The sequence below is a fragment of the Chrysochloris asiatica genome, unplaced genomic scaffold, assembly GCF_000296735.1.
Source record: "Chrysochloris asiatica unplaced genomic scaffold, ChrAsi1.0 scaffold00333, whole genome shotgun sequence".
Classification (NCBI taxonomy): Eukaryota; Metazoa; Chordata; class Mammalia; order Afrosoricida; family Chrysochloridae; genus Chrysochloris; species Chrysochloris asiatica.
The window spans coordinates 1068795-1081476 of NW_006408851.1; the positions used below are offsets into that span (position 1 = coordinate 1068795).

At 41.5% G+C, this 12682-nt stretch overlaps 1 protein-coding gene and 1 pseudogene across 1 annotated transcript; one reads left to right on the top strand and one right to left on the bottom strand.

The window, feature by feature from the left end:
• Positions 1-3117: 3117 nt before the first annotated feature.
• Positions 3118-4734, bottom strand: LOC102823935 (annotated as a pseudogene).
• A 2219-nt stretch (positions 4735-6953) lies between these two features.
• Positions 6954-11970, top strand: LOC102817615 (natural cytotoxicity triggering receptor 3-like). Its single transcript, XM_006875670.1, has 4 exons — positions 6954-6977; positions 11419-11591; positions 11687-11785; positions 11877-11970. The coding sequence occupies exons 1-4, from the start codon at positions 6954-6956 to the stop codon at positions 11968-11970; spliced, it is 390 nt and encodes a 129-aa protein (XP_006875732.1).
• The last annotated feature ends 712 nt before the right edge of the window (positions 11971-12682 follow it).

Consider the following 12682-nt stretch of genomic DNA (forward strand, 5'->3'; position numbering starts at 1 on the left):
CACCCTCTCTCCTCAGGGAGGTATACATTTTGTGCTTGAGGTTTCAGGCAGTTGAGATCCTGGCAAGTGATGTGAGTCCTGTGTGTCACAGTAAACTCCCCCACTCCTACTGGTGACCAAAGGCCTAGTCCTAAGTAGTGAATTGTTCCTCCTCCATCTCATTGCTCAGGCCCCCCTCATCAACCCAACTGCTCTATAACATGACCTAGATGTTCCTCATCTTTCTCAAGGTCCATAGAGATGACAAGGTTTTCTAGAGGGAGAGGATTAGGAGTGGGTTTGGAGAGGGAGTCTAGACACACAGATACCGAGAATTGAACCCTGAGGGCATTAGATGAGAAAGGGGAGAGGAACCCTTCACAAAGTTGACATCCAGACACTTCCCCAGTACACAGATCCCTCCCTGTCCCATGTTGCATTTTCCTGTTACTTGACAGGAAGGGTCATCTCTAGTTTGACCCTTCATCCCCTTTTTTTTTCAGCTTCCTTCCTAAAAATCTTGAAAGCAATAGTAAATGGGCTTAAAGAAAGGAAGGACTTGAAGGCCAGAGCCAGTTTTATTTTTGTAAAAACTTACTGTGAATTGAGTGAAGGTTTACAGAACAGATCGTCAGTACCACATTCAACAAATCATACACTTATTTCATTACAATGATTCCAGTCTTTTCCAGGTACCATCAGTATTTGCCTCTGTTCACTTTAACTCTTTCACTCCTCCCTGTGTCTTCTACTACCTTCATCTTTCCTGCTCCAGCCTTCCCCATCATCCTCTACCTAATGACTAACTTTCCCTTCTCTCTTACCCCTGGTAACCATCATAGAATGTCTCTTTTAGCAAAAAAAACCAAAATCTTTTCTTAGCTTTTTACAATTGTGGTCTCATAATATTTCTCTTTCTGTGATTGATTAATTTCACTCAGCATAATGTCCTCCAGGTTCATCCATGTTAGGAGGTGTCCAAAGATTCATCATTATTCTTCAATGTTTCATAGTAGTCATGTATGTACCAAAATTGGTATCCATTCTGTTACTCTCTGTCTCTTCACTGGTGCATTTAATCCATTTACATTCAGTGTAATTATCAATAGGTATGAATTGATTGCTGTCATTTTGCTGTGCTTTTTTTTTTTTTTTTTATCTTTTATTGTGAATTGAGTGAAGGCTTACAGAGCAGATCATGTTTTACATTCAATAAATCATATACTTTGCTTCATTACAATGACTGCAGTGCCCTCCATGTATCATCAGTACCTCTGTTCACTGTAACCCTTGCAATCCTGTGTCTCCCACTACCTTCATCTTTCTTCTGCCAACCTCCCTCTTGTATATTGAGTATCCTGGTAGAACCACGTTCATATGTGTCTACCCTCTAGTCTGTGAATAATTTTCCCTCCCCTACAACCCAATAACCATCATAGAATGTTTTTTTAATCAAGAAAATCTTTTCTTAATTTTTTACAACAGTGGTTTCATACAATATTTGTCATTTTGTGATTAACTAATTTCATTTGCTGTGTATGTGTGTGTGTTTTTGCATGGTGTTGCTAGTTTCTTTGTTCCATATAAATTTCTGCACTGAGTTCATTTTGTTTGTGTTTTTTCTTTTTATTTTCTTCATTGTTGTTGTTTTAATGTTTGCTAAATCTTTCTGATTTTCCTCTTCTTTTATTTTGATGTGAATTAATTTTCTCTGAGGCTACCCTGCAATTTATTAATCCTCCCCCCCCCCATTTAAGACAGTCTTTTATCTCAAAATCTATTTGACTTCCTTTCCATTTGGAAGTTCTGTATCTACACTATTTCTACCTTTTGCTCTGTAGTTGACTTTAATATAAATTGATAGCTCTGGTTACCTATTTTGAATCTTACAGGTTTGTTTTACTTTGGATACTTTTATATTTGGACTGTGTTCTGGTTGGTGTTGTCATGTATGCTAATCTTAGGTTGTTGTTGGTTCTCAGTCCAAAGGACACCTTTTAGTATTTTTTGTAAAATTAGTCTAGTTATTAAAATTGCTTTAATGTCTGTTTATCTGAAAACATCCTAATTTCACCATTATATCTGAGGCACAGCATTACTAGGTATATGATTTTTGGTTGGCAATCTTTTTCTTTTAGAATTTTGTGTATGTCATCCCCTTGCCTTCTTGTTTTGTTTCTTTTAAAGCTTTTATTGTGAATTGAGGGAAGGTTTACAAGGCGGTTCATCAGTTTTACATTCAACAAATCATTGCAATGACTACAATCCCTTCCATGAACAATCAGCTAACAGTATTTACCTCTATTACCTTTTTTTTTTTTTTTTTTTTTTAATATATAGATACACATACCACATTGAAAATATGGTGGTGGTAGTGGTGGTGGTTGTGTACCGTGGAGTCAGTTCCAACTCATAGCAACCCTGCATAGGGTTTCTGAGGCTGTAAATCTTTGCAGGACCAGAAAGCCTCACCTTTCTCCAGCAGAACTGCTGGTAGTTTTGAACTGCTGACCTTGAGGTTATATATTCCTTTAAATGTCCAAAGGGCACATTTTGAAAGCTAACCGCCTGCCCGCAGGCACACTGTCTTTCTCAGTCCATGGTCCTATAGTCCTCTGCTGCTGTGTCTCTCTATGCCATCGTCTTTGCCACCATCTCTGTTGTTGCTACTTTTCTGGTTAAGATCCCTTGCTCCTCTCATGTTCTTCTCTCTTGATGGCCCTAGGGCCCTCAGTTCCTGAAATGACAGATTAACTGCTCCCCTCTCTTAGTTACACCTCTTCTGTATTTATAATTGTGATCATCGCCATTAGACCTGATAACAATTACTCATAATTGAATCATAAAATCCTATCCCTTTCATCACCAGACATATCTGGATAAGAGGAACACTATTCAGTGGGGATTCTATCTTACACTCCTCAGTTTGACACTAAGTACCCTCATGAAAGCTTGTAAGCCAGCCACTTTGTGCCTTTATAGTCCCCCAATTTTTTTTTTTTTTTCACAGTAACAAGTTTATTGTGTCATTCAGCTTAGGCTATAAACACAAAACATTTTTTAACTTAAGGAGAATAAGAAAACAATGGACAATTGCTAGAATATTACTACAAACTTAACAGAGTAAAATTACACTACTCAGTCATTTTGGTCATCATCCCAGTCTTTCTTCCCGCTTGGAGGCTTCGGTCCACCAGCTGGTTTTGCCATGATAATCTGATCCACTCTAAGTACAGTGACAGCAGCGTGGGTAGCCAGTTTGATAGCCCAACATTTCCCCAGATTCCAACATGTCCTTTAACTGCAGGGACTTCAGCCTCAATATCTAATCCAACAGTTTTGTTTCCTTCTTGCTGTACTGCATACAGTTTAGAGATTACTTCATTGGCCTTAACACCTGAATTTTCTGCCAGTGCCTGGGGAATAGCTTCAGATGCCTCAGCGAACTTCTTAATGGCATACTGTTCAAGCCCAGGACATGTCTCTCCATATGATGTGATCTGTTTGGCCAACTCAATTTCTGTTGCTCCACCTCCAAGTATAAGATGTTTATCCCTTGGGAGAACTTTGAAAGTGTTAACACCGTCATCTACTGCTCTTTCTATATCATCCATGAGATTGTCGGTAGAGCCTCTAAGTACTATGGTAGAAATGGCACCATCTTCCTTTTCATGCTTAAAAACAACCACCTATGTATCTCCAACTTCTGTCACAATGGCCTAGATCTTCGATGACAGGAGGAGTCAATCTAGGAAGAGCTATAGCACCAACTGTTTTTCATAGTCTTCTGAGATCACATTTTGAATTAAGTCTCACCAACATGATATTGTATTTGTTTGCATAGTGAAGAGCCATGTCTGCCATTTTGTCACCTGTTACTATGACATTTGCACCGTTATCCACAATAGCTTTGATTTGTGCATCCATGAGGTTTTCTTCTCCTTTACTAAAAGTCATCAGTTCTTCAGCTGTCTTTATCAATACTGTTCCCTTAGTTTCTGTTATCATGCCATCAAAAGGACAAGGGTACACTGCTATTTTTGTATCTTTGACAGATGTTGCATCACCTTCAGTTTCCTTTTGAAAAACCATGGCATGCAATACTAATGAAGACTAGACACCAGAGCCCAGAATTTTACAAACTCTGATGTTATCAACATTGAAATGGCCGGAATCAGGAAAAATAAACACACATGTCTGAGCAATAAGCTTGGCCAGAAACCCTTCATTACCATACTGTTTACTCATGATGGAAGTGTGGAGAAGAGATGATACTTCATCAGCGTCATGAAGGTTTTTGGCAGAACAACATACCAAATCAGGAAGCATCTCATGGGCTTTTCTACAGGCTGTTTCATAACCTTCTATGACCTCTGAAACTGATAGGCCAATTATTAGAAGTTCTTCAGCTAATTCTAGAAGAGCACCAGCAAATACTAGAACAAAGTTTGTGCCATCTCTAAGTTCTTGCTCTTGCATGTGAGAAGACATTACAATCATTTTTGCAGCAGGATGTTGTACTTCTAGCTCTCTTAGAATAGTTGTCACAAACAACTTCTCCAGGTGGTTGATAACCATTTTGTTCATTCCATTTGGGCCATATACTGCACAAGTAGTTTGGGCATGCTCCTTGCAAGCTTGGATGTTCCTGTACACAGCCTCTTCTAATCCCGAAAAATGTTTTGCTCCTTTCTTGAGCATCTGGGCAAAACCCGGGGCCTTGGGGATGTGTAGCACCATGGCCAGTCCACAGACAGCAGTTCATGCACTCACTCCACAAATCCTGGAGGACTAGCCCCCAAATTTTGATAGCCACAGTCTTAAGTTGCTTGTCCCTATCAACCCAGTGTACTAAGGAGGCAAGCTTGATCCTTGATATGAAGAATCCTTTCCTTTCAGTTGGAATTTTAGGAAACTTCATCCATAAGCAAAGATTTAGTCCATCAAGTTGTAACAATTTACACTTGTTCCCTGTATCAAACTTCTTTATCTTTATCTGATTGAGTATTGCTCAGCAAGCCATCTAAGCTAGGTCAAATGGGTACTATCTGTAAATTTAGGAGTTCTTGCATGCCTCCTCCCACTTCAGATCAGTTGGGTGCTTCACTCTTAAGTCTAGGCCCCAGTGGCTAGGTTAGTGTCCTTGGGTTTGGGAGTTTACACATCTCCCTGAACTTCAAACCAGCCAGCCCTTCCTCTTATCTCTCTCTTCTCAAGGTCATCAGTGTCTATGAAACGTGGCCAAACTCAGCCTGCCTGTGTCTTCATTGCTGCATTTCCCCCACTTCTGCTCACCAGTTGAGGGCTATCATCAGTGAGCCTACAAGGTTGTTTGTGTGTTTCCTTTGGGTTTCAGTCTTAGAAAGGGGTTTGCCTTGATGGGCTGACTTCTCTTGCCTTGATTGCTCCAAGGCAAACAGCTTGCATAATATTGTCACAGCCAAACAGTCTGCTCTCCCCCATCTTTCTTCTTAATTGGGAATGTCCCACCTCTGAAGGTTCTAGGTGGGGCTCAGGATTCTACCTAAAGCTCCATACTCCACAAAGGCTTAACAAGAAGCCTATTTCCCTGGGCATATTGTAGTACCCTTTTAGATAACCCAATCAATTATAGGTTGAAGATGGGCTTACAAGCTTTCTGTAATCATATTTCCCAATATTCCTTTCCATCCTACTTAAATGTCTGTATTACAATAGTAGTCAGGGGAAACCAATATCTACAAAGCAGTCAAGCACCTTAACATTATTTCCCCTCCTTTACCCCTTCAGACTGGAGTCCTGGTGTAGTACTGTGGGTTAATGCGCTGGCCTGCAAAGTCGGTTTGAACCACAAAGTTGGCAGTTCAAGCTCACCAACTGCTCATCAAAAACCCTATATATACGGAGTTGCTATGGGTAGGAACTGACTCCACAGCACTTAACAACAACCCCTTTAGACTATGTCTCGAACCCTATATCATAAAGCCCTCTTATTCCTAGGCTGTACATACATCATAATCTATACCTGCATTCCATTCAGCCCATGCATGCCTTCCTACGTTTTCTCCTATCATCCCCGTTCATCTACCTTCCACCCCGCCTGCATGAACCGAGAGCATAGTCTTATTGATTCTCTTTTGTAGGTAACTTTTCATTTTTCCTGAGCTGCTCCCAGGATTCTTGTCTTTGATTTTGGTAAGTTTGATTATGATATGTCTTGGTGATTTTCTTTTGGGATCTATTCTGTTTGGAGTTTGTTTGGCTTTTTGAATGTTTATCTTTGTGTCTTTCATGGTATTAAGGAAGTTTTCTTTTAGAAAATTTGAAAACTTTCTCCATGCTTTTTTTTTCTCTTCCTGTTCTGGAATTTCAATCACCCATAAGTTATTCCTCTTCATGGTATCCCACATAATCCTCAGGCTTTCTTCTGATTTTTTTTTTCTCACTATTTTTTCCTTTACCATATTAATATATTGTCCATTTCTCAGATTTTAGTATTAATCTTCTGGATTTCTATTTGTAGATTTTGTATTATTTCAACATTTGCATTTATTTTATATTTGTTCTTGTAGTGCTTTCCTAAATTCTTCTAAAGTTTTTTTCTATGTTCTTGCTTTCCTCGATTTTTCTGTCAGTTTGTTGAAGGTACCTAAATATCATTCTTTTGAATGCTTTCTCAGGTATTTCCATACCTTTTTTTCCTCAGAAACATTTTCTGGCTCTGCATCTTGGTCATTTGTTTGAGCCTTTCACTCTTGTTTCTTCATGTGAGCTAAAGTCTTTTGTTGTCTCTGAGATAGTGTAGTGTCGTTGTATTTGTATTTAACTGGTGTGTTCTTAGGCTCTCACCAACTGTTCCTGGTGGGAGTGATTAGAGAATGAAAACGTGTGCACCATTTTCTGTTTGTCATTCATCAGCTTACTTTAGGGTGAGTTTGACTGGTATTGCCTGATGTCTATCATTGATTGGGTGAAATAGGAGCTGGTATTGGCTCATGTCTGCAGCAGAGCTACAGAGGGTATGGTTGTGACTGAGCTGTATGTGCATGGCTGCTGTCTGGTCGGGTGGGGCAAGAAGAGAAAATGCACACAAGAAAACAAAACAGAGCAAATGAACAAGCAAACAATAGCAAAAAAGGAATTAATAAAGGAGAAAAAAGAAAAAATGGGCAGCAGCAAAAAAATAATGTAATCAGTAAAATAACAAAAGAGAGACAGCACAATAGACTTGTAGAAGAGAAAAATAACAGAGAAAATAAAAGGAAGAGAAAAAAATGCTAAAAAATGGGAAGATGAAAAACAAAAGAGACTAGAGAGTAGTAAAGAAAAATCAAGAGGAAAAAAATAAGGAAAAAAGGGTAGAAATGAGAAACAGAAGAAAAGGAGAAGAAACTAAAGCAGAAATCCTTATTGTTGTTGTTAAGTGCCGTTGAGTTGGTGGTGACCTATAGCAATCCTGTTTAGGGTTTCTGAGGAGCAGCTGGTGAGCTTGAACCACTGACCTCAAGTTCAAACCAACTTAGCAGTTGAGAACATTAAACCACAGAAAGCATAAAAATTGAAGAAAGGAAAAGGGAGGAAGAAGGAAAAGAAAGAACAAGCAAATAAAAACAATGAAACATTGAAAACAAAAATATACAAAAAAACCCCAGTGTAGTTGTTGAACCCAGAGAAGAGAAAACTCTGAGTGGCTCTTGCTAGCCAAGGAACTCACAAAGTGAGTGGAGGAGGGATGTGACAGTGAGTTCCCAGCCCTAGATGGAGTTCCTATAGGCCTAGGTGAACACAGTTCCTATGTTCTGGAAGCAGCTCATAGAGGTTCTTCAGGTTGCTAGTTTCAGTGTCTGTCAGAATCAGGGCAGCTGGGGGCCAGAGTGGCTGATTATGAAAGTTCCTGCTAGTCTAATTCTAGCCTGGAGGCCTTGTGCTCTGTAGATCTGAAGCAGAGCCTGCTTCAGGGCACCGCAGCAGAGCCCTGTTAGGGCACCACAGCAGACACCCACCTCACACTGCCTCAAACTATGTGGTTCTGGGTCTCTGCTCAGGGGAGATGAGGGTGGGAGCCAGCTTCACCTCTGTTGTCCAGGGGAGTGTGGGGAGCCAGAAGGAGTCCCACCTTTTCTGTGAATCTGCACTGTCAGGTCGCCCTCTGTCTGTCTCTCCAAAGTTGCTTGCAAAAGTTCCAAATGGCTCCATCATGTCTGCTCGGCAGTCAGTTAGTTCACTAATCTTCATTCACAGTCCAAGCGCAGTGTCTCCTCCCAGTAGGTATTCAAGTCACTTCTTTAACCATTTTTCTGAAGTTCAGGGTCCAACTATTGTCCTCTGTGCCTGTTTCATTGTGCTGGACTGCAAGGTCCGGTCGAACCACAAGGTGGGTGGTTCAAGCTCACCAGCTGCTCCTCAGAAACCCTATGAGTTGAAACTGACTCAACAGCACTTTACAATAACAACAAACAGTCCTTGTTGTAAAAGGTCTATATAGCATGTTTTGCTAGACCGCAAATCTTCTGTTTTTGGTTTTTTTGAGGGCCCAGTTTTTATTTAATGAGTTTAACAAACTGATTAAATTGGGCTTGTTATCTAGGGTCTAGATAATATTATTAGAAGTTTGGGATATCTAATCAAATCTAAATAAATTTCTTAATGAAAGTGATTTTAATTAACAGAGAGATTTTGACTTTCAGAAATGTTTGCTAACTAGGTGCAGCGCTTCTCAAAGTGTGATTCCAAGTCAGCAGCTGAAACATTACCTCACATTAGACCCCCAAATCCCAAAACCCACTGTGTCGATGCGGACTCCTAGCTACCCTATAGGACAGAGTAGAACTGCCACATCTGACTCCCATGGAAACACTGGTGAGTTTGAACAGTCAATCTTTTGATTAGCAGCCAAACACTGCTTGCCATCAGGGTTCCTTAAGTAGGTGCAATACTTCTCACAAAGGGTGAGTCTTCCAAATCGGCAACGTAAGCGTCTCCAGATGACTGAATCAAAAACCCTGGGAGTGGGGCCCAGGAATCTGCATTAAAACCTCCAGATGATTCTGATACAGACTCAGGCTTGAGAACCACTGAACTAGAAGGATGACTAGTGAATTTCACTAGGGAATGAAGTGTGTAATTTAAATCATTGGTTTAATTAATCAATTGTGATTAATTAACTAGAGCCACACCAGAAAGAGATTACAGGAACTCAAGACTATGTCCTCAGCCACCCTTCAGGTCTGGAACAGAACTCAACCTAGTGACCCAGTTTTCAACCAAGCAATAGATAGGATTTGGGGGGACAACAACACAAATAAGGTATGCTCACCATACAATGGTCATTTATTCAAGATTAAAAGGACAACATTTATCTAAGAACAACACTGAGAAGGGATGGGAAGGAGATGGGAACCACAGGGAGAAGTGGGAAAACTCTTGATACATGGAGGGGATTGCAATCATTAAGATGAAACAAAGTGTATGACTTGTTGAATGTAAAACTGATGATCTCTGTAAACTTTCACTCAATTCACAGTTAACAGTGAAAAAGAAAGTAAGGGCACTTAAGAACCTAAACTCCCCTGAATTCCAAAAAAAGAGTATTTTCCTGTGGGCCTGGCCAGACTGATGCAGTTGACAAGTAGGAATAAGAGATGCTATAGTCTCCACACTTTAGGCAAACCTCAGGAGATTTTGTCTCAGCCCCCTTGACTTGGAAGAGGTGGATGTGTTGGGCCTTAAGATGGTGGTGAGAGGGGGCTCTGGGCCCCATTTCAGGAAGCGTCTTTTTTTTATTTTTTATTTTTATTACACACTTTATTAAAAATAAAGTTTTTATTTTTATATATATATATAAAGCTTTACACTTATTCCATCATTTTTCGTTTCATTGCAATGATTTCACTTCCCTCCATGCATCATCAGACAACCAAAGGGTACACCCCACAGGTCTGCTCCCCAGCTGTCAGCACACAGCCCCTCTCCCTCCATGAGTCCAGAGTCCCTAGGTACTCCATCTGTCCACATCATAGTCTCTGCCTCCATCTTTGGCATCACTGCTTCTCTGGGTAGGGTTCCACACTCTGCTCTTCTGCAAAATCAACCACTCCCTTCCTTTTGTTACAAAACATTTACCTTTACATTTCCTACCCTCACAGTCAGTTCTGATAGCAATTATTCACTATTGTACCACAAGAGTCTTATCCCTATCTCCTTTCATCAGCCCGGTCCCAACATTTTGGAAACCACTCAGTGGATATTCTACTTTCCCCTGCACCCTCTGGAACTAGGCTACTTCTTGAAAGCTTGTAAGCCAGTCACTTCTTGCCTTCCCCCCACCCCCACCCCACCCATTTTGGGTAGTCAATGTCTAAGTTGCCCATCCTTGTCAACCCTGTATACCAAGGGGGTGGGAATGATCCTTGCAGTAAAGATTTGTTCTCTCTTTTGAGCTACTACATCCGTAAGTATAGGTCAAGTTCATCAAATTGTAGTGGATTACTCTATTTTTTTCCCCTCTTCTTTCTTCTTCTAGTCAAGTTCTGATCATCTAGCCATTGAAGCCAGGTCAAGTGGGTACTATCTGCAAGTATGGGTGTTCTTGTGCATCTCCCCTCACTTTTTATTTTTATCAGCTGGATGAGGAAGCATCTTTTTTGAGCCTTTCTGGTCTGGACTTGGTAGAGGTGACAGACAGGAGTTTGGAGACCCTGGAGAGGTGCATACTGAAGAATGGAAAGGAAAAAAAAAAACCCAACTCCTGGTTTGGCACTTTAGGATCAGCACTAAACCGAGAATTACAAGGTTGACAGTTCAAGCACATCAGCTGCTCCTCAAAAACCTTATACAGATCACTGTGAGTCTGAATTGACTCACAGCACTTAACACAATAGTGTGGTGCTGTAGGAGGATAAAAACTGGACTGCGACCTACAAGTTCCGTGGTTTGAACCCACCAACTGCTCCTCAGAAACTCTGAACAGGGTCACTGTGAGTCAGAACCGATTCGATAGCACTTAACAACAGCTGAACCTACTGCAGCCATGCCTTCACCTGAGAGATTGAAGTAGTTAATGCTCTTTTACAAAAAACATAGCACTTAGTGAGAAATGTCATTCATACTAAACTAATACCTGGAATAATGTAATTAATGATATTAGTAAATATGGCAGCATTTCATTCAATTTGACTGTAACAGGTTAAATTTCAGTAAGTAAGAATATAAGTGGAGAGTGATGAGGGAGTGTGAAGGTGAGAGTTGGTATGGGAAAAAATATGAAAACCCATTTAACAAGCAAGGTTAAGAAATTCAACTGGTAAAGAAGAGAGAGTTGAATGAGGAAGGTTTATTACCCAAAGTACTTGTCCCCATGTGGTAGGTGGGACAACTGGATATTAGATTTCAAGTTCTCTCAGTACTTTCACTTTGGTGTAACTAAAGAGGTGTTTTCTGGGTCTTTGATTTGTCCCTCAGGATTCTGTGCCCTCTGACTGGCCCAGACCCCTGAGATTCAGAACCCAGGAGGGCAACACCACATCCCTGCCCTGCTTCTCCAATATCAGCAGAGAAAGACCGGCCATTGTTTCTGTTGCATGGTACCTGGACAAGATGGCCCCTGGGAAGGAGGTGAGGAATGAAACATTAATGTTCTGGGGCCACTTGGCCCCTCTTGATCCTACCCGTTTACTCTGTGAACCCCAGGCTGAGCTGCACATCGGGGACACCAAACACATGGTACCAGAGTCTGTCTGTGCAGGGTTGAGACGCTGGGCCTGGGCTTTGGCACAAGGAATGGGACTCTGCTGGTGGGAAGTGAAGCACTGGGAGGTGGCCCTCTGTGGTTGGAGGCCCCCTGCTCAGGCCTACCTTGTGCAGCTTTTTTTCCTCAGGGCCCCATTTACGAAGTCCCTTCTCCACTACTCCACATTCAGGATCTCTCAGCTAGAAGCCAGTACCATCCTCCTTTGGGCTGCATTCTATGCCTTCAGCTTTTTCTCAGTAGCAACAGACAGCACCATCTATTAATGGGGGAAATGTGAGTAATGGTGGCCAGGGCAAAGGTAGAGGAGACAGGAGGGACAATAAGAGGGCTGAGGAAGGGAGAGACAGAAACCAAGAAAACACGGGGCTACAGTGCTGAGCCACTCCTGTGGTCTCTCTTGCCAGGACCCTGCCACATGGAAATACCCTGCCATCCCTGTCACATAGGAGTCCCTGCCACACTTTGGATGGCCTCTGGAGAATGATTCCAAACCTGTGATCACTGGCCTTCTTCAAGAGACTCCAAGAAATGCCCCTCTGGCCCACCACTTACCCCCCTTTATCAGTGTCCTGCATTTTTCTCTATATTTTTCAGAAGCCCTAGTATGCCCTTCTCCAGGGTTCTCAGGCTCCTGTCTGTCCCCTTGACCAAATCCATACTAGAAAGGCTCAAGAAGGATGCTTCCTGAAATCAGACCCAGAGCCCCCTTCCATCTCCATCCTAAGGCCCAACATACCCACCTCTCCTAAGTCCAAGGGGCTGAGACAGATTGTCCTGAGGTTCTCCTGAAGTATGGAGACTGTGGTATCATTCCTACTTGTCTACAGCATCAGTCTGGCTAGGCCCACAGAAAAAAATACTCTTTCTTGGCATTCAGAGGAACTTGGGTTCTTAAGTGCCCTTCTTTTTTTCTCTTTTATTGTGAATTGAGCGGTTTACAGAAGAAATCATCAGTTTTACATTCAATAAATCATC

What these genes read in the sequence shown, in the direction of transcription:
- LOC102817615 (XM_006875670.1), top strand. Translation starts at nt 6,954, where the DNA reads ATGTCTGCAGCAGAGCTACAGAGG. An exon ending in GTGAGGAATGAAACATTAAT is followed by an intron (nt 11,592 to 11,686) that starts GTTCTGGGGCCA and finishes ACATGGTACCAG; the next exon opens with AGTCTGTCTGTGCAGGGTTG. An exon ending in CTGGGAGGTGGCCCTCTGTG is followed by an intron (nt 11,786 to 11,876) that starts GTTGGAGGCCCC and finishes CTCCACATTCAG; the next exon opens with GATCTCTCAGCTAGAAGCCA.